The sequence below is a fragment of the Cajanus cajan genome, chromosome 1, assembly GCF_000230855.2.
Source record: "Cajanus cajan strain Asha chromosome 1, NIPB_CcT2T_4, whole genome shotgun sequence".
Classification (NCBI taxonomy): Eukaryota; Viridiplantae; Streptophyta; class Magnoliopsida; order Fabales; family Fabaceae; genus Cajanus; species Cajanus cajan.
The window spans coordinates 87850682-87872182 of record NC_138517.1 but is presented as its reverse complement, the minus strand read 5'-3'; the positions used below and the strand labels follow the sequence as shown (position 1 = coordinate 87872182).

General features: G+C 31.3%; 3 protein-coding genes and 1 non-coding gene across 4 annotated transcripts; 3 read left to right on the top strand and 1 right to left on the bottom strand.

Moving 5' to 3' along the window:
- Positions 1-1272: 1272 nt before the first annotated feature.
- On the top strand, positions 1273-2870 carry DES-1-LIKE (fatty acid desaturase family protein). Its single transcript, XM_020365334.3, has 2 exons — positions 1273-1525; positions 1935-2870. The coding sequence occupies exons 1-2, from the start codon at positions 1373-1375 to the stop codon at positions 2751-2753; spliced, it is 972 nt and encodes a 323-aa protein (XP_020220923.1). The 5' UTR covers positions 1273-1372; the 3' UTR covers positions 2754-2870.
- Positions 2871-3673: 803 nt separating this feature from the next.
- TRNAV-UAC (transfer RNA valine (anticodon UAC)) lies at positions 3674-3746 on the top strand. The gene has a single exon. It is a non-coding gene; the product is annotated as a tRNA-Val (tRNA).
- Positions 3747-4768: 1022 nt separating this feature from the next.
- Positions 4769-9350, bottom strand: LOC109804075 (defensin-like protein). Its single transcript, XM_020365841.3, has 5 exons — positions 9173-9350; positions 9007-9060; positions 7558-7661; positions 6122-6160; positions 4769-5151 (listed from the first exon to the last, which is right to left on the bottom strand). Exons 1-5 carry the CDS (start codon positions 9246-9248, stop codon positions 5017-5019), a joined length of 408 nt encoding a protein of 135 aa, XP_020221430.1. The 5' UTR covers positions 9249-9350; the 3' UTR covers positions 4769-5016.
- Positions 9351-13650: 4300 nt separating this feature from the next.
- LOC109803969 (allantoinase) lies at positions 13651-21465 on the top strand. The gene is made up of 16 exons (XM_020365684.3): positions 13651-13949; positions 14149-14242; positions 14699-14819; positions 15435-15508; positions 15853-15929; positions 16168-16204; positions 16282-16367; positions 16697-16756; positions 16994-17139; positions 17674-17800; positions 18601-18756; positions 18845-18955; positions 19586-19696; positions 20330-20428; positions 21044-21187; positions 21284-21465. Exons 1-15 carry the CDS (start codon positions 13839-13841, stop codon positions 21170-21172), a joined length of 1539 nt encoding a protein of 512 aa, XP_020221273.1. The 5' UTR covers positions 13651-13838; the 3' UTR covers positions 21173-21187; positions 21284-21465.
- The last annotated feature ends 36 nt before the right edge of the window (positions 21466-21501 follow it).

Here is a 21501-nt window from a genome sequence, read left to right as displayed (position 1 = left end):
TCATATTCTTGGTCAAAAATTACTACTGCGAAATTGTCTAAACATCATCACTCTACCCGGTTAGAAATGAATTGTGGTGTGTTTTCTCTACGATGTTTAGTCGTACAAATTTAGGGTAAATTTATTTTTATTTTTCAACTTTAAAATTGATTTTTTAAGTTTTTATATAATCCAAAATCTTGTTTTAATTTTTCATGTTACAAGTAACATTTAATAGTGAGAGATTAAGATAATTATGTAGTATTAGTTGAGTTTAATATAATATTTTTATTATTAAAAATACTAATAAGAGAATTTTGTACAATATTTTATAAATTTATTGATGAAATTTAACTATAAGAATTAAAATAATATATTTTTTTTAAATTGTAGGGATTAAAATATAAATTTTAAATTGGATTTCTCCCACCAGGTTAGAGTAGTAATTATATGCATTATGTTTAAATTTTGTTGTTGTTTAAGGCGGATTTATCACGGGCAAACACTTTTCATATTGGGTTGGGCCAGCTAATTTATTGGTCGGTTGAAATTTTGTAGACTGTGGGCTAAACAAACTGGCTTATGGCTCACTCACCTTATAAAATATAATTTTACTTTTTTTTTATATAACAAGTTATGAAGTGTTTTTAATCACTATAAATAAAAATAAAAAAGTAGACTTTCTTTTGTATTATAAAATAAAAAATATAATATATAACAATAGAAAAAATAGTGAATCAATTGTAAAATTAAATACAGATTTCAATGTACATAGAATATCAGTTTTAAAATAGATACTAACAACACATGTAATATTAAATTTATTACGTGAGATTTTACATTATAAAAAAAAGAAAAAAATCGACGGGCTATTTCAGCCTATCATAGGCCAACAAATTTGAGGCCAACCAAAATAAGTTTTGGGTTTGAATTTTTACGGTCGAATCCAACCCACGTATCATACTAATCAGAGCCGGTCTATGAAAATATTAGAGTTGATTCGGTTTGTGTGTTTTTTGATATCTAAAATGGGAGTAAGTTGTGTGAAGTTTTATATTGATTTTAACGGTAGAAGAGGAATGGACGATAGAAAGAGCGGAAATTTCGAATGGTGGTGGAATCGAAAAGAGGCATAAAGTTAAAGTATGATGGTAAATTAAAAAGAGGATCCGTCACCGTGTAAGACATGATTTAGCAATTAGCAGAAGTTAATAATAAGAAATAGATATTTATATTTGGTTTGGGCAGATCCGGTAATTTTCCAGGCTGTTATGTCGGATCAAAGGAATTGTGAGCAGTGAGAGATTTGGCAATTTCCTTGTATAAATAGAGGCTTCTTCAATCCAATGTTTCTGTGACTGTGAGGGACAGAGACATAAAAAAACAAATAAAGATGGGTAAAGGAGAAGATCGTGAGGGTGTCGTTGCCGGGGGCTTCTTCTGGTCCTACTCCGACGAACCCCACGCCACACGACGTCGTCAGATCCTCTCCAAATACCCTCAAATCAAACTACTCTTTGGCCCTGACTACTCCGCTTTCTTCAAGGTTTCTCCTTTTCCTTCTCTTTTTCTCTCTCTGCCTCCCAATTTCCTCATTTCACCCTTTTCATTTGCTTTCACAATGCTCATCATAAATCTGCATCATCTACTCCTTTTTTTTATATGCTCTATCCCACTTAGATCTATTCAAGTTGCACAGATCTTTGAACATTCTTGTCATGCGCATTTCAATTTGTACATGATGTTAGATTACGACATGGATTTGAAATGTAGGTTAGGTGGATGGATAAGTTTCTACACGTCATGTATGAGTTTTAAGGTAGTTATTGTAAAAGTGATTAAGCGTTTATTTCTTCAAAGGTGTGTACATTGTGTTAGATTAGGATATGGATGTTAGGTGGATGGATATGGGTTGGTGTGTGCTAACATAGTGTTTGAAATTTGTGTTGTTGCAGATAAGTGTAGTTGTTTTGCTACAGCTTGGTACTGCTGTCTTACTTGGCGATGCAGGGTGGGTGAAGATGTTGTTAGTAGCATACTTTTTTGGTTCATTTCTCAACCACAATCTCTTTTTGGCTATCCATGAGTTGAGTCACAACCTGGCCTTCTCGACTCCAGTCTACAACCGTTGGTTAGGGATTTTTGCTAACCTCCCTATAGGTGTGCCCATGTCTGTTACTTTCCAGAAGTATCACTTGGAGCACCACCGCTTCCAAGGCGTAGACGGCGTTGACATGGATGTCCCTAGCCTCGCCGAAGTTCGTGTCGTCACAAATGTCTTTGCAAAAACCATTTGGGTCTTCTTACAGCTCTTCTTTTATGCACTTAGACCTGTCTTTCTCAAGCCAAAGCCTCCTGGCTGCTGGGAATTCGTCAACTTCTTCATTCAGATAGCACTTGATGTTTCCATGGTTTACTTTTTTGGCTGGAAAGCTCTTGCATATCTGATTCTCTCCACATTTGTTGGTGGTGGCATGCATCCGATGGCTGGTCATTTCATTTCAGAGCATTATGTGTTCAATCCTGATCAAGAGACCTATTCTTACTATGGTCCTTTGAATTATCTCACATGGCATGTGGGATACCATAATGAACACCATGATTTTCCTAGAATTCCAGGAAACAAGCTTCACAAGGTGAAGGAGATTGCTCCAGAGTTTTATGATGATTTAGCATGCTACAAATCTTGGAGCCAGGTCATCTACATGTACATTATGGATCGAACAGTTGGACCATTTAGCCGAATGAAGAGAAAGCCTAGTAAAACCCAATAGATGCTCCCATAGACATCATTCATTCCCTTTTGTTTTGATTTTTCCAACTTTTGGCAATTTTATGCGTAACAGAAGAATGTAAGCTAGTTTTGATCCAAATAGCAAGTCATTTGTTCATATATTGGTTTTGGGGCTCCCTCCCCCCCCCCCCCCCCCCCCCTTCGATTTATATTCACGTTTTCTCTCCTCTCCCTTTCTCTCACACACACGCTAGAAAATGTTCATGATGAATAATTTATTACCTACTGGCTACAACATTAAAAGGCTTGTTGAGATGGCTGAGCATTTTACTTAAGGAATTGAATATCAAACAGAACATAATCATCGACCATTTTACTAGTGTATATATATGAATATCAAACAGAACATAATCATCACCCGTTTTAGCATATAAAGTAGTCACATTAGGGCAACGTTATAGCAGTTTTGTTCGTAATTCTTTCCCGATGAGGTTGGTGAGCCAAGGATTCCACTGAGCTAAGTTGTAAACTATAAACTGATTGCTATTCCTATTCATTTACAGAATCGAAGTTTGACTTAATAAAGCCCTTCATGTAAATAATATTTTTGTTGGATCCTTAGGTAAGTAAAGAAAGGTTAGTATTATTAGCACCCAAAGATAATACTCAGAACCAAATGATTAACTTGTGATATGAACAAAATAAATCTACTACCTCCAAATGATTAACTAGTGATGTGAGCGAAAAAAATCTACTACCAGCTAGATAAAAAACATAAGATATTGACCTGTTGTTCATTACTTTGCGAAACTCAAAGCATCCAAAGATTTTAGCAATGAGTCAGTCGACCTAAACGATGATTGATGAAGTAGGTAGGAAAGATACTTGGATGAAGTTATTTTGTTTTATAATTCAATTATTTTATATTTTAATAATTCCATTCCAGGCATTAGTAAATTAGTTGCTGTGGTGTAGTGGTTATCACGTTAGTCTTACACACTAAAGGTCCCCAGTTCGATCCTGGGCAGCAACACTTATATTGCTATTGATAATTTTACTTTTCTATAATTTTGAAAAAAAGGAATTTTCAAGGTGAATCTAGGCCCATAGATAAAGTAATCGCTTTAGTCTCCAATTTATGTTTAAGGCAGTTTTGGCTCTTTTCCCCTTAACGAAAAGCTACATTTTGCATGGCCTTTCGAAAAGTTTAAAGCCCTTTTTTTAAATTGTGTAAACATTGTTGATATCGACTTTCTTCAGGAACTGTGTTAATAGTTATTATGTCATGTGGACATATAAATGAATAAAATTTTTCAAGTCACGCTGTCTACCATAAAATATTGAGAAGTTCAAGCTCAATTACCAAATGCCAGATATATTAATAAAAGAATGTGTTATACTCTTACTAGTATTTCTCAAGTAACAGTGTAAAGTGATTAAAATGGCACAGCAATGTCAAAGGTAACATGAAGAAAAGAAATTAAAAAAAAAATAGAAAGTATTTTGTTAGATGAGGAAAACTCCAAAATTTCTCGAACTACCTGTAATTCATCATCGGATAGAAAATCAAAACACGAAAAACTTTCTTTTAGCCTCTGCTTCTATAGGTATAAAAGAAGATAAAAAAAAACTTTTTTTTTACTATATGTTTAAGAAAAATAATAAAGAAAATCATCGTGACATACCCAAAAATACTTTTTCCCTAAGTAGCTATGAAATGAATCTCTCTATTTTTTATTTTTTTTTTATTTTAATTTCTTAAAAAAATATTTTTTTTTGTTTTTTTTTTAAAGTAATTTTATGTTAAGAAATAATGACAATTTTTTTTGTCATATAATTTGTCGATTTCTTCACTCTTTCACTCACCTAAATAAACATTTTTTTTTATACTTTATATTTCTACCCATCTAAACAACACATTTTCACTTTATTCATTTTCCATTTCTATCATTTCTATTTCTTTAATTTTTTTATTTATTACTTTCCTGAGTTTCCTCTATTTTGCTCTTGATCCAAATAAAGCATGACAAAATCGTGAAAGCCAAAGTAAATCTGTGGTTATCAAACTACCAAATTTTCCACATTCCCTGCTTTAATTAACACGGCATGAAAACTTTAGAATCTCAAGGCAAAACGGCATTAGCAGTCATACTGTTGCCCATAAAATGAACTAAACCATGCCGATAAGAAGGATGAATGCAAAAATAAATTCCTAAAAAAATGTAGCCTATAAAAGAATGATCAAGTGCAAGTTTTTCTGTGTTTTTTTGTAAGACTAGGATTTTATCAGTTATCAGTTATCACTATGCAGAAGTGCCAGGCATATCCTCAGGCAGGTGAATTGATTCTACGGGTTGTGGCCTCGGCTTCTGAACTGGGGCAGGCTTTGGAGGCCTGTTAGGACTAACTTTATCAACTGTGTCTTGTTTCACATCGAACTGCAACATGCAAGATATACAGTAGGGTGGGTCATTACATATAAAACTTTGAATATAGCCTTCAGATTCATGCACCCTTGCAAATTCTTTACATTCAATAATAAGAAATGTTACACTTCAAAACAGGTTAGATTAATCGATTAGTCCATTAACTATTTGGAGATTTTTAAATAGGTTTCTATACTATAAAAACTTGCAATTGGGTCTCTAAACTTGTAAATAATTTTCAATTGGATCCCTGATCAGTGATCACATTTCTGTTAGGATTTTATTAAGTATAGGGACCTAATTGAATTCTTTTAAATAATTCAAGGACACTGAATAAATAAATTTGCAACTCAGTCACTGAACTATTCGAAAATTTTCAATCGAGTCTCTGTACTCAATGGAACGTTGATGAAAATATGGTTAAGGACCCAATTAATAAATATATGGAAAACCTGCTTGAAGGCAAGAGAAAGCAGAGAGAAAATATTAATGGTTTAGCAAAGAGAAAGCATTCAATTTTCTGTAGAACTTTATCTGGAATATACCAAAAGTAAAGGAACAAATAAACGTTTTTTACATGATTTTTCAAATTAAAAACACAATTGATTCAAGGCCATTGAACTGATTTGAGATGGAAATTCCCATTCACCATGTTGTGCTCTCTACCTATGGCACGATATGGATGTAAAGTTACTATGGAAAATATATAAGATCACAGTTACTACAATAAACTTTTCATTTCCTTTTCCTGAGAACTACAAGCAAAAAATGTATTGTGTGAAGTGGGCATGGGATGTCCGAAAGGCAATAAAGCTAAAAATCATTTCCTTATGTCATCATTTTAAAGATTCTCATGCTTAAGAGTCCTTTCATTTGTCTTTTTTTTTTTTTAATTATATATATATATATATATATATATATACCCAAGGGAAAGGGGGTACACAACAATTAATCAAATTTAGGTTTTTGAAATCAAACTGACCTTATAACCGCAACCAGATACACAAGCAAAGAAACATTCCTGTATCAGAAGGTATTAACCATCATTAATTCAAAAGCAAAACTTTCCCATAACTAATCTTAAGCCACTAAGAGCTATGATTATGTTGCAAGTGAATAACTAGTGGGCATATTTATTTACGTAAGTTTTGACTTTCCCTCATGTGATGTGAATCCCACTTCCCAGCATATGGATATTAGAATTTTGAATGAAGGGGTATACAAGAACAAAGCAAAATAGGTTTTTAAAATAAATCTCCATTGACTTCGTAATGCCACAACACTTAAAGAGTGTCTACCTAAACTGATGTTCTTGCTTCTACGACTTGTAAGATGTCATCTCTTTACTTTCAAAATTCTCCCTTACAAACCAATGTCAAAAGTCAAAACTCAAGATATCATTTGAATAGTATATTGCTGGAACATGCACAGCATCAAAGGGACTGAGTTTTTGGTGAGGAAAATAATATTCCTCAAACTTTACAACAGCCTAGCTTTATGCCAATTTCTGGAGCTGCCTAAAGAACTAGCTAAATGACCACATTAAAACAAATCAAGTAGTAAAATCAATTGTAGCTCATTATTTGGTAAGCATAGACCAAAATGAAAGTCACGTAGTTGTGTAGAACCTATCAAACCCAAGGCTGAAACTTAAAATTCAAATAGTGATCAAGTTTAAATTAAAAAAGGTAGAATGAAACAAAAATGTAGCATTGGTACAAGACATTATAGAATGTTATGTATGTTTATCATTTGGACTCGGGTATTTATATTTAGCAGTAAGACAGAAGGATTTGGTAAAAAAATAAAGGGAAAATGTAAAGGGTGTGTAGAAAAATATGCCTTTGATATTTACCCAATTTTATGTTCTTCCCTCCAGCAATAATCCGCAAAACCAAACACTTGAATCATGGGCTTGAGTTGAATAAGTATGAATTCAAACTAAATTTAGTATGAGTTAAAAATTGAAACCAAGTCACTACCAATGAAGATCCATTTGCAATCTTGCTTTAATTTTTTAGCACATTGCATTGTTCTGTTTCCCACTATATACAACTACAAATGATAGAGTATTGGATCATTATTTTGTCTACAGTTTACACAAAACTGACAGTTTCTCCTACCGGTATGTTTCTTTATTACAATTTATGGGGTTGTAATGCATGCATTTGGAACATGATAGATGGGTTGTGCAATTTTAAATTTGGTACACATAATGATTTGGACAAAACTTCAAGGTGGTAAATTTCAATTTACCATTAAATTTATGCGAGTTGTGAGAGTAGAAACCATTAAAGAAAAACTTTGTTAGAATAAGCCAAAGCAGCAATAAACTATGTTGCATGTAGCTAAATACTAAAATGGAAACTTGGGAGGTAAAACTGTAAAAGAAGCATGGGATGGGAGGAAAGAAAATACCTCTGAATAACTGGCCGCACCAGGTGAACGATCAATATAAGCACTCCACTGTTGGTCCTTTAGTACAGGGTCCTTGTAACATATTTGATTGCATTCCTCCAGACCTGGTTGGCCAATAATTTATCATTCATACATTAGAATCAAATTCTGCAAACTTGCAAGAGCTACTTCTACAATCATCATTTCAGCCCTCATAGTAAGATTTAGTGCACAGTCAGGTAATCCAAAATGTGACAAGATCTCTGACCATGAAAGGAATGAAGGCTAAGCTCCTGTTTCTGTTGATTCTGTGTTGCATCTGAGTGTCTTAGTTTGATGTGTGGTGTGGCACATGTTGTATAGATACTAGCATGGTAATTGAAACAGATATGGGTATGGAATATAACAATTTTAATGGAACTAGGAATGGGTACATTTATCTGCACACACACGTAATGGTAAAATTAAATAAAAGATAATAAATTTCAGTGTCACATAAGTGGAGGAAAATAACTGCAGATCGTTCAGAAAATATCTATAGTAAAAATAATTAACAAAAATTAACTAAACTCAATTGGAGTGCCGACTGTTTTAAATTGTGCACTGATGTCACCAGTTGGGTTGCTCTCCCAACTCAGTCAGCATTGCACCCAATTGAAGACACTCCTCTCACAGATAAGATGAATTGGTTTGATTTAGCAGGGAGACAAAAATGAGAAACAAAGAAAAAGAGAAAAAAAAAAAAAAAACAGTTGGTGCACGACCACTATTTCAGGCAACGTCAAGTTTTTATATACGACCACTACCACAATTTAAAACTTTGCCAAAATCCCTAATCCTGACTGAAAATTTGTCATTTTCGTGAAAAAGAAAAAGGGTCTAGCTAGTAACCAAGTCATAACCAGTCACATTGAGGCTATTATCGAGTCGTGTGCCCTTTTTTTCTTTTTTGAAACATAATAATGGTATGTGGAGCGTCCAACCAAGCTAAGGAAAGAGTCAACCGAAGTATACAGAGCAAATGCCGAGCTTCTATAAGGTCAAAGGACCAAGACCCTTGAGCCCAAGACCTTTCATGCACGTGGGAAGGGTAGAATAAGCACCACCCCTCCCGACAAAAGGCCGGAATCGGACAAGTTAGAGAGCACACTGTATAAATAGGTGTGAAATTGTATACAAGGTGACAACTTGACAAGGTTAACTTGTTACTAGAAAGCTGAAACTTTCAAAGACCAATTTGTAAGTAAGTGCACTTTGAGTTACCAAAGCAACACAAGTAGTCAAACTCTAAGAGACCAAATTGGATACCTATTTTTAAACAGTTTATTAGGGATAGGAACGACCTATTGATGCAGAAACACAAAAAAACTGAAATTTAACCTAGATTTTAAGGAAACAATAGCAAATTTGATCAGCAAACCCTTTGAGAAGATAAAAAAAAAAATGAATAAAGTATGGAAATGATCTCACATTCCTCCCATGTCTCCCCGTCAGAGTTGCAGCCCTTTTTGCAGAATACTCTCCCTAGAAGGAAATTTTGAATGAGAAAGAAAAGCAGAATACTTATGAGGGTTCCATAAATCTTGAAATGAAATTGAAATGAAAATAGTAAATATATATATATATATATATATACATGGGATTTGGGTAAGTGCAGCGTATTTGTTGGTGCATTGATTTCCACATGGAGACGCCCATTGTTGCGGCATCATCTTCCTCTGCTCTCCAACTCACAAAAGGGTCAACGGTCAACACTTCCTTATCCCTGTTCCATTTCGGATCTCAATTCTCAACTGCTTAATTCCGCTAAATTACAATTTCCCCCCTTCAGAATCAGATTTTATATTCACTTTCGCTTAATTTAATTCATTAATACCTCATCAACTAGATTTAAAATATTTTAATTGGATTCTTCCTTGTGTAAATTTTTTTAATTCAGTCTCTGCCATTTTTAGTTTTTCCTGTCGCTACAAATTGTCATTTTTAAAAAATTATTTTAGGTGGTCAATAACTAATTGCAGAACCTACATTTGTTTTTCATTTACAAAAATAAAAAAATAGTTTTAAGGACCTATTTAGAATTTCTAAATAGTTCGCAGACTTGCTTGGTAATTTAAGCTTTAGTTTTCTACTAATTTAATATTTCAGTTTAATTTAATTAGTCACAGCAAATTTGTTAAAACACTTTGTATTATTTCTCTAAAAGTTACTCTTAAGATTATGAAAATTTATTATCTTTACTCTTTCCGCTTAATTATTTTTTGTCCTAATTTTATTAGTGCGTAGGAAGAGAATAATGATTAGACATTTTATTTTATTAATTTCTACCTAATAGTTTTTTTTATCATCATGAGAAAAATGTTATTTGATTAATTTATAACATTAGAAGTAAACTAGTATTTTATATATTGTATAGGTTAAATATTTATTATATATGGTTAAAATTTATAATAAATTGTATATATAAATATTATATTTAAATATATAAGTTATATTTAAAATTTGTATAAATGAATATTTTTAAATATATAAAACATATTTTAGGTTTATGATAAATAATTTATATTTTTATTTATTGATAATAATTTATTTTAAAATATTAAAATATAATTAGATAAAAAAAAATTTAAAAAAATCTAAAAATTATTTTCTCAACCGTATAACAATTCATATAAATTCTTAAAAAACAGTGTAAACAATTTTTAAAACTCAAATAAACATTAAGGAGGTGTATTGAATTTGAATTTCAAAAAATTTTAAAAAATTTATTATAAATTAATTTTTTTATAATATAATAAAGTCACGTGATATCTAAGATAATCAAAATTTTGGTTAAAAGTACTTCAAGATAATATTTTATAATAATTTTTTTACTTAAAAATAATATGTTAATATTTAAAAATATATAAGATTTCAATGAATTATTTTAAAAGATGAATTTTATGAAATTTTCAAAAAGAATTTACATATAATTTACTTATTCAACAATCTTATTAAAATTTTTAAGATTTGACATGACTTTTATTTTTTTCTTTTATATTTCTTCTTTTTTTTGCTTTTCTCTATATCTCATTTTCTTTTCCCTCTCCTTCTCCTTTATTTTTCTTTTCTATCTCATTTTTTTTTCTCTTTCTCTTCTGTCTTTCTTTTTTCATGTTTTTTGTATCTTACATTTTCTTTTTCTTTTTTTCATGTCTCTTATTTATTTATTTATTTATTTTTTCTCTCTATTTTTAAATCTTTGCTCTATCTATCAATATATTTGATTGCATTTTTATCTATCAATATTGATATATAATTTATCAGTATTTGTTTTTTTTTTAATTATTAAGTATTTAAAATTAATTTTGAATTATTAAATATTATATATTGTAAAAATTTTAAATTATTCAAATTTAATTTTTTTTTATTTTCAATAAAATTCAATATTAAAATGTCAAAACTTTAAACATATATTAAAAATATATTTTTACAATTCTACCAATTAATGAATATAATAAATTTGAACATATTTTCCAAATTTAATAGTATAAATGAGAAAATATAAATGTTTAGAAGATTGTATTAGAAAAATGTTACTTAAAAATACATGAAACTAAAATCAATTGTTTATTAAAAGATTGAAAAATTTATTAATTTTATTTTCTTTGTTGAACCTTGTCATTTATATTATTTTTTTTATTAATTATATATATTTTTTAAAATCTATATCATCCATTGAAATCTAATAAAATCTATTAAAATTCATATGACAAAATCTTAATTAATTTTTTTAAAAAAAATCTTAAAAGTCATTACATTTTTTCAATGTTTTTTTTTTAAAAAAAAAATCTTAAAAGCCATTAAACAAGAATTTTTTATGCTAAAAAGCTTATAAAATCTCAATCCAATACATTAAAAAAAACATTAATAACATAATAATCTCTTGTATAATAAAATCTTTATTAAAAATAATCTCAATTAAGTTATTTTTTAAAAATGTCCATATATAATCAATATTTATTTTTTAACTCAAGTTTCCATAGCATGTTATTCGAACCGGAACGAAAGAAAGAAAGCAAATGCCATATATCAACATTAATTTTCATCTTTAATTCTATAAGTAAAATGTTACAATTTTTTTTAAAAAAAAAGAGCATAAATGCACAACATATCTAAATTAACAAGTTACCAATAAACTAACGCTCCAAGTGCCTATTAATAAGAACTACATAATTTCATTCCATTCATCTATCATAAGATGGGTGAGAAGAAAATGGCAACACTTTATATGTGTATGATGAGTTTTGGTTTGTTAACAAGCATGGTAAGTGGATTTCAAAGGGAAGAAATAACATGCAATGAGGCTTTAACTTATTTGTTGCCATGTGAGCCATTCATGTTGAATTTGGGTCCACTAGAACCATCTAGTCAATGTTGTGGGGGTTTAGTGGCAATATTTCTAAAGACAAAGAAACTTGGTGTTCGAAGATCGATGTGTCAATGCATCAAGAAATCTACACTTGAAGCTGGTATCAAGCATGAAAGAGCCCAACTTCTTCCTCAGTTTTGCAAGATTCACTTCGCCTTCCCCATTACTCCAAATGCCAATTGCAGTTCTTAAGTCCCATTTTTCTTCTTTTAATTTCTCATATACATTATTTTTTTTATATATCATTTGCTTATTCTTAATTTTATATCTAATCACATGCTGAGTTTCGTGATGATTCAAAGTGTGGAGTGCAAATAATAAACGTATGGTCTACAAGTTTGTAGTAGTACAAAAGAAGTTCTACAACTTGATACAAAACTTGATACTTCAATTTTTATCATTAAATATACCTACACCATAACATAATCTAAAGTGTAACATATAACTTAGAAACTTAATTATAAATCTTTTTCATTTCACTTAATCAAATTTTATTTTATTTTTGATTTCTTTTGTTTTAAGGCCCACAAAGTTGTAAAATAATAACAACAGAATATTGAAAGAATAAGTAAATAAAAAAACAACGAGAAAGGAATTCGAGAAATCTAATTAACCAAGAAATGTATAATAATTAATGGTTTAATTATCTTTTTAGTTTATATAATTTCATGAACTTTACTTATACATACTTTTTTAAATATTTTTTTAATCTTTATAATTTCATAATTCTTATTTTTAAGTTTATATAAAAATGGACAATAAAGATTAAAAAGATATAGATAAAATAAATAAATAAATACTAAAATATAAAGATTATGAAAGTATTAGGACGAGAATGATAATTATACCTAAAATAATTATTGGGATACAAACAAGTTCCACATCGATAAAATATGATAAAAAATAACTTATATAACACAAACATACTTCAATGATTTAACAACCCCAACATAAGTACCATAAAATAATCCCAACAATAATAAAACAAATCACCTACATGGAAAGTTTCATATACTTAATTAAGGTCGATTTAACAACCTATCAAATTAGTTAGGAAAGAAAAATGCTAATTGTTATGAAATTTGTTTTCGTGAAATGCCCGACAATGAAATTTTTTTCTTGAAACAGCTTTATCTTTTTAAAATAGTTAATTTTATCTCCCATCATATAATATGTCATCTCTCGATTAGTTGAAAAATTATGTTACCCTTTGTAAGAGAAGTTATTCGTACCAATATTTTGCTGCTTGCACAAAGTATGTGTGGACATCGTATTGAGAATATATTGATTGTAGGTTACATGGTAGAGAATAAAAAAAAAATGTGAAATACTATTAGTATTAGTACTTGATATCATGATTAAAATATGAAAATGAAATAGAAACAGACAATTGTAGGTGGTCCAATTGTGCCACGACGTACTGTTGCTGACATTGTAGAACGTGGGATTCAGTGATTAGAGATAGGATTTTATGTCGTTTTTTATTCTTCACGAGCCTTGGTTCTCTGGTATAAATTAAAAAAAAAAAATATTTTAAATTAATTCTTATAAAATAATTATTTTTATTTATAAGGATCGAATTTAGTACATGAAAATTTACAAATTCAACCAACTTTAACTACATCCGTGCGTAATTAATTATACATTTTATTTTTAACAAAATCAAATTAATAATTTTTCTTTTGTTATAGAATTGATTTGATTCAGATAATCCATCGTCTTTCTGAACAAAGAAATCTGTAGTTGATGTATGATGTACCCTAAAATAATGTAACCCCATAGTTTGTTATCTAAGATGAACGAGAGTGTATTAAGCTGACATATATAATCTGCTGTAATAACCATTCACCATAGCATAGGCATAATCGAAGTATCAAAGAGAGAGTGAGAGATGGAGCAACTTCTGTGGAGGGTACTGCCTTTGCTAACAATCCTTGTTTCCTTCATAGTATTCTTCTACTTGCAGGATTCTTACAGGGCTCAGTTATATCCTATCATAAAGGTTCACTTCCATTCCAACTTTGACTTAAGGGTTGTGCACAAGACTTATTTTTTGCCACCACTATAGTCACTGTGACTAATTTGGAATTTTTGTTGTGATAATCTCAACTGCCATGGTCTGGGAATTTGAAGAGGGTGTGGGTTTGGGGTGTTACCGTTATGTAATGAGGGTTGAATGTTGTTGACTTTTTGTGCCACAGTTACCAGGGGGTAAGTGCAGCCTTCTTCCCCATCGCCACTTCTGGATAACCAGCAAACGCATTGTCACCCCACAAGGGATCATTTCTGGTTCAGGTTTTACTTTTCTAACCCTTTATCATTATAGTTTTATTTTACTCTTTTCATTTTGTGTAAAGTAAGGTTGTTAAGGTTTTTGTGTAAACTAAGGTAGTGCGATTTTGTGTTCTGACCGTGTTTACATCACAATTGACTCTAATAGAAAATACTTGTAACAAAATAAAAAGAAAAGTGAGGTTGTGGGAAAAGATCAAACTTCAAATATAAATAATTCCATCTTCCAAAGATGTTCTTTAAAATTAAGGATAGAGGAAAAAAGGGGTACACTTGAGGTGAAGGTTTTAGGAGTTAGGACTTAGGACTCACTTGAGTGGCACTAGCATTAATTCAGTAATTTTTAAGACCATATTTTCTCTTGACCGTTTGTTGTTTCAATTGTACATGTTAATCTTTCACCAGGCTATCACTATGTACATCTGTAAATTGATTCTTTTATTTGTGGACCATCAACAGTGGAGATAAATGAAGGGAGGATAATATCTGTCATCGAGGGAAATGGTAAGCAGGGAAAATCTAAGCAAGAAGAAGTAATTGATTATGGAGATGCTGTTGTCATGCCTGGCTTGATTGATGTGTAAGATGTGAATATAATCTTCTTTTTATTTATTTCTGCCACTTTTCTAGATGCAGGTTCTAAATACAACAATGTTGAAAAATTTAACAAGAACATTGGGTCTGCAAGAATTTGTTATAGAGAAAGTAGGAATAACACTTAATGAGGAAAATATAGTAAAATAGCACCTAAGATGGTTTGGTCATCTGAGAAGAAGACCAATAGACGCAGTGGTGAAGAGTTAATCAAATTGAGGATAGCTAAATAATTATAGGTAAATGGAGATTGGAAAACAAAGAAAAACTACCAAAGTTAGAGACTATTAAGGAAAATAAGATCTAATGGCCTATTTCAAAGACTTGGCTTTTGACAGAACATATTGGCATTAACCAACAAAAAGAAACTAGAGAAATTTAAAAATAAAAATAAAAAAGAGGGAGAAACATTTTCACATCCTTTTTGTTTCTGTTAACTTTTAGAAGAAAAACAAATTGTATTGGAGTAGGAATGCTAGACTAGAAGAGTTGATTATCAATACCTTAATAATCAGTGGATTTTCCAGATGGTTCACATTTTATATCTTAACATGATTTATGTGTGTCATCCTTCGTCTAATTACTTAAATTACTTTGACAGGCACGTACATCTTGATGAGCCAGGAAGAACTGAATGGGAAGGATTTGATACTGGTACCAGAGCTGCCGCTGCTGGTATGCTTTTTCCTTTATTGATCTACACATTTCCTTCATTAGTAGTATGCCTTAGAAATTGATATCAATATCATAGTTCAGGGGAAAGCTTAGTAGTTTCCTACGCTTCATAAGTACATTCAGATTTCAAGCTTAGAACAAAGAAAACAATAACTTGTGATGACTTATCAGTCTTCAGGTGATGCTAATTAGTGGATAACTATAACTTAAATAATTTTTCACTTTCTTCTGAATTATAGTTGTCCTGTGACTCCTGTCTAAGTCAACAGTAGTTGATATGCATAACTTGTTTAGTTTGGTTTGTATACATTACATAGATGCGTTCCAACACTCTGTTTTAACAGGTGGTGTAACCACAGTGGTTGACATGCCTCTAAACAATCAACCCACAACTGTGTCTAAGGAAACACTGGAACTTAAGGTATAACTGATTGATGCTGTATTTAAATAATATTCATCCTCTTATAATGAATGTTTTCATTTCGAAGAGATAAAAGGAGTTCCTTCTGACATACATCATCTAAAATTTTCCATGCAATTGAACTTTTGATATATTGGTAATCGATAATTGGAAGTGTTGAATTTGCTAGGTTACTTATGGTTAATTTTTGAATTGAACAATTTTTCTTCTCCTGACAAAAGTTTCCACCTGTTTCCAGCTTGAAGCTGCAGAGGATAAAATCTATGTTGATGTTGGTATGACCAACAGACTCTGCCTCAGCATACAATTAATTGATTGAGTTACTGAGATTTTCTTTTATAATCTTGTACAGGATTTTGGGGAGGCCTAATCCCTGAAAATGCACTTAATACAAGTATTCTCGAAGGTCTCTTAAGTGCTGGTGTTCTTGGTGTGAAGGTAACAATTTGAAAACTAATGCATCACTATTGCAACTTTTCTTAGAGGTGAAGGACATATGCAGTGGGGTCAATTTCATCATTCAACTTTTTTAAAGAAGTTAATTATTACATTAGATATTTTACCTAGCATTGAAGTGGTTTAGCACTATCTTGCAGGCGATTTCTGAATTTTCTGAGTTCATTTATTAACTCATCATTTTGGAATTAAACACAAAATATATGTTACGACATGTGTTGTCTCTTCACAGTGCAAGGCATCATATATCTGTATGATAATATCCATTGCCTTTTGTTCTGACTTTTCTTCCCCCCCTTTTTATGTTGTAGTCTTTTATGTGTCCTTCAGGAATTGATGACTTCCCTATGACTACTATTGACCATATCAAGGTACATTCCTTTTAAACTATGTGAAGTTGTAGCTGAGAATTTTTTTTAATCAGTCCATAGCACTTCATTATATTTTCCTTGCATACCCAATTCTGCTCTCATATGTTGCTTTGCTTGATATACTGTGTTCTTCTCACATTACTTTGCACTCAAAAGATCTTCTAGGGTAATGTTTTTACACTAGGGAGTAGCTTTCCTTTTGGCATTGTTCAACTGTTTTGAAAATGTATTTGTCAGGAGGGTTTGTCTGTGTTGGCAAGATACAGAAGGCCTTTACTTGTGCATTCTGAGATTCAACAGGATTCTGAAAATCGTTTGGAGCTTAATGATAATCGTGATCCACATGATTACTTGACCTATCTTAACACTAGGCCACCTTCATGGTAAGACATTTTAAGGCTTTGTTTTCTGAATAAATAAACATGCCATTAAGCCATAACTTCATTCCAGATAAATGATTTATTTGTTATGCTTATATTCCTTCTGCAATGTCAAAAAATGAAATTGTTTAATTGCTGCTTAAACTTAAGTTTTCATATCTGAATTAGCTCACCAAAGGCTTCCACTCGAATTGGTATTGAGCTCCCTCTAATGAGGGAAAGTGTGGGGCTGGTTCCTAATTGAGTAGAAATCTGGACCCCAATAATGAGGTGAAAGCTGTGACTGAGGTCTCAGGGTATTGAGAAGATTAAAGTACCCGTTATAAAGCCTCGTAATTTATATAACAGGAAGTGCTTATGAAGACATGGCTCTCAAAACTTTTTTAAATATTTTTAAGAGAATCTAACAATATATTTTTCCCGAAGATGCAATCTATTTGGAATATTGGATGAGCACAATATCATGTATCTTTAATTGGCAGAATGCTCATTGAATTTCCAGAAAAAAAATATTAAAACTCGTCTTCACTTTTCCAGGGAACAGGCAGCCATTACAGAACTTGTAGGTGTTACGAAGGACACTAGAATTGGTGGTCCTTTAGAAGGAGCACATGTTCACATTGTCCACTTGTCTGATTCAAGTGCTTCCTTAGATTTGATTAAGGTATTGTGTGCCATTTTCATCTTTTAGAATGTGTGCATTGAGTTGCCATGTTAAAATTAAATATGGAATTTACCAATTGATACAGAACAAGCAAAGAGATACAAACAGACAAGAAATAAAACAAGATAGGAGAACCTAGAAAAGGGAGAATGAATAATGTCAATATCTGGATTAGGAAAAGGCTCTGAAATATAAACTTCAATTCTATGTAGATAAATTCTGCAGCCTTAAATAAAATATGTAGTTCTTTTTTAAATTTTTTTATCTCCAAATCAAATGAGGAAATACATAGCAGTATTCTAGATTACTACGTGCTTTTTATATTCATTTCGTACATGTTCATGATCTTAAACACTATTGTAGACACAAAAGATTCCTTTGTGCAACCTATAGTGAAAGTGAGAAGCAGATTTGCCCATGACAAAGTCCTTCAAGACTAACAGATTTTTCTGCCTTGGTTCCTCTAATCCAAGTCTACCTTTCTATAAGGCTATAGATAAAAGAGGGATCCTTGGATCATAACTAATAATTACTAACAACTATGCTATAATAAAAAATCAAAACTAGTATTGATAAGGATTCTTATGGATTCTATTACACAGAATCTTATCAGTTTTATTTCTTATCATATGTCACGATTGCTGTTATCTTCATAACTTAACAAAACCCGTTACAATAATTTAAAATGTCTTTTTCCCTGTTGGTTATTTTTATTTTACTCCCTTTGCTTGTTTAAAAAACTACAGAAACTTTTTTCTCCCTTGATATGTGTGCCAATCTTATACATTTATATTGTACAGGAAGCAAAAAATCGTGGTGACAGCCTAAGTGTTGAAACTTGTCCCCATTACTTAGCTTTCTCGTCTGAAGAGATACCGAATGGAGATACTCGTTTTAAGTGTTCCCCACCCATTCGTGATGCTTTCAACAAAGAAAAATTATGGGAGGCTGTATTAGTAAGCTCCAACTCCACAAATACCACGTATTGTCTTACTTTAATCATTTATGATCTTGTCGGTTTACTTGTTTTATTCTTCATTTCAGGAGGGAGACATTGACCTATTAAGTTCTGATCATTCACCAACTGTGCCTGAACTCAAGCTTCTTGAGGAGGGTGACTTCTTGAGGGCTTGGGGTGGTATATCATCGTTGCAGGTTAATTTTCATGCAGTGAAGTTACACCATTTTTCTTACTGTAATAATATAACTTAAACCTATTTGAAATCAATTATAAAAATACAAGTTGATTATTGAATGAATACTTGTCATGGTCGTATAGTAAATAAATTTATCTGGGGAGTATATCCATTGTAGTTTTATTATTTGTTAAGAAATGCAGCTAAATGATGTGCTGTGCATCAGCAAGAGTGTGTAACCTAACCACTATAATTTTTTTTTCTTACTAATCTGTGAACTTTTCTCATGACTTCTATAAGTTCCTTTCAGCTCATTGCAATAAGCTTCTCGGTGTAGCTTATTCAAACAGGTTAAATGATCAAATTTATGTCTTAAACCTTCACGTTTACCCAACTGCACCCTAAAACTGTGGCTTCCAAAGGCAGTCATATATAAAAATCATTTGTAGTTATAAAGTAGAGGGTGATCATAAAGAATGCAGTCATCCTTAAGGACCATGATGGTGGATTTAGGCAATATTTTAATCAGAAAGCCATGTGCTAGTTTCCTTGTTTCAGACTTTCAGTTGAATTTGATTTTTTTATGTTGCAACTGTGGATGCTATAATTGGTCTAAAGACTAACTGGTGTTCTATTGGGTGACTTGTAGTTTGATCTTCCAGTGACGTGGTCATATGGGAAGAAATATGGACTAACTCTGGAACAGTTGTCTATATTGTGGAGCAAGAAACCTGCAGCATTTGCAGGGTTAGAATCAAAGGTGATAAAATTGTTGTTTCTTTCTTTGCCTCTGATTTGATGTAGTATAATTAATAATTACAGTTTTATTCCCTTGATTTTGTATATTCTATAAAAAAATAGCGCAATCTGTTTTAACTAAAGTAAATTGCATTCTAATTTTATTATTTTCATTTCTACATGGAATGATGGAAAATTGTTGCATTATTCCTTTAAAACAAGTAACTGAAAAATATAAATAAAAGAAATAAGATTTTGGTCTGGACCTGTCAACAAAGGAGCAATGACTGAACCCACCTTAGTCCTTTTAGTCATGCTATTTCAATCCTAACATAGTCAGTCCTCATTGCCTAAGGACTAAGGAGTCAGGATTGACTAAAGAAATGAACCTTCCTTATACTTTTTAACAAGTTGTTGCTACAAGATTTAAGATTGTCTAAGATAGCAAGCTAAGGGAAGGTCCTTTGAAATGTTCCTGGAAAATATTATCATTAGCTGAAGGAATTCAATTTAAATTAAAATAGTTAACATTATCTGTATGATTTGGTTGCGTAATTATTTTTTCTTGAGAAGGTCACGTGATAAGGCACTTGAATATTTGCTCTTTTAAAATAATTTCAGTTCAAATCTAACTAAATTTCCATTTATGCTTTAGGGGGCCATTGCAGTTGGAAACCATGCAGATATTGTAGTTTGGCATCCAGAGCTGGAGTTTGACCTCAATGATGATCATCCTGTTTTCCTTAAACATCCTGTATGTTTTATCTTTTCTTTAACCTGTTATTAAACTCATTCTGTCTGAATTTATTTTTTCTTAATTACAAGTTAAACTTAAAATCATTTCAAACTGTTATGTGGTGGCTTCTTAATAAAGTTTTCTTGTTTGACAAATTGCAGTTGGGAAAAATAGAAAAATAGATGCTGAATAAACCAAATTGTTCCTCCCACTACTTTTATATATACAAAAAAATTGTTTTGCTGATTCCTTTTCCCTTTGGAGAAACCAATTTAACAAAAAAAAGAAAAAATATTTTCACCGTTTCATAAAAATCAAGTGTTTCCTCTTTATAAATAAACGGTAAAATAATCTAAGAAATGTGTACACAATAAAAGGCCTATAGTCTTTATTATAGTCATAAATTACTTATGATGTGAGAGAAGTTTGGAGAGTAGAATCTATGCGAATGAGATAGAAGTGGTTATAAAAGGATAAAATAGTCCAAGAAATGTGTACACGAAAAAAATCTATTGTTTTTATTATAGTTATAAATGCTGTTAATATTGCATGATTTTTCATGTCACGAAGAAAATATATTTGGCTGATAATTGGGATGTTTTGATGAATTCTATTCGTAAAATTTGTATGTAGAGCCTCTCTGCTTATATGGGAAAAAGGTTTTCCGGAAAAGTTTTGGACACTTTTGTTAGAGGAAACCTTGTGTTTAAGGATGGAAAGCATGCTCCTGCAGCCTGTGGTGTTCCAATTCTAGCAAAATGAATTAGTTAAATATTGGTGATTCACATAACTTTCCAATCTCATTTCAATTTCATTTGGTTCTCTAAGAGTTCCTGATGCTTATCATGATCCTTGTTCATTGGTTTCTTTCAGATGGTAGTTTGGTTGGGGCATAAATAAGAGATGGAAGTAGCTGCTGGAATCGACCATTGAGCTAGCATTCTCCTTCTCATTGACTAGTGCACTACCATGTATTATAGTCGTTTGGATGTTGGACAGGACAATGGCATATTAATGTCGTACTTTTCTTGAATGTATATCTAGTAGATTACTAATTCCAAGCTTGTCTTCACATATCATTTCGTGAAAAG

Coding starts and splice junctions, on each gene's coding strand:
- LOC109803969 (XM_020365684.3), top strand. CDS start 13,839: ATGGAGCAACTTCTGTGGAGGGTACTGCCTTTGCTAACAATCCTTGTT. Junction 17,140..17,673: donor AACACTAGGCCACCTTCATG/GTAAGACATTTT, acceptor TCACTTTTCCAG/GGAACAGGCAGCCATTACAG. Junction 20,429..21,043: donor CTGTTTTCCTTAAACATCCT/GTATGTTTTATC, acceptor ATTTGTATGTAG/AGCCTCTCTGCTTATATGGG.
- DES-1-LIKE (XM_020365334.3), top strand. CDS start 1,373: ATGGGTAAAGGAGAAGATCGTGAGGGTGTCGTTGCCGGGGGCTTCTTC. Junction 1,526..1,934: donor ACTACTCCGCTTTCTTCAAG/GTTTCTCCTTTT, acceptor GTGTTGTTGCAG/ATAAGTGTAGTTGTTTTGCT.
- LOC109804075 (XM_020365841.3), bottom strand. CDS start 9,248: ATGATGCCGCAACAATGGGCGTCTCCATGTGGAAATCAATGCACCAAC. Junction 9,061..9,172: donor TGCACTTACCCAAATCCCAT/GTATATATATAT, acceptor ATTTCCTTCTAG/GGAGAGTATTCTGCAAAAAG. Junction 6,161..7,557: donor GTGCGGCCAGTTATTCAGAG/GTATTTTCTTTC, acceptor CTTCTGATACAG/GAATGTTTCTTTGCTTGTGT.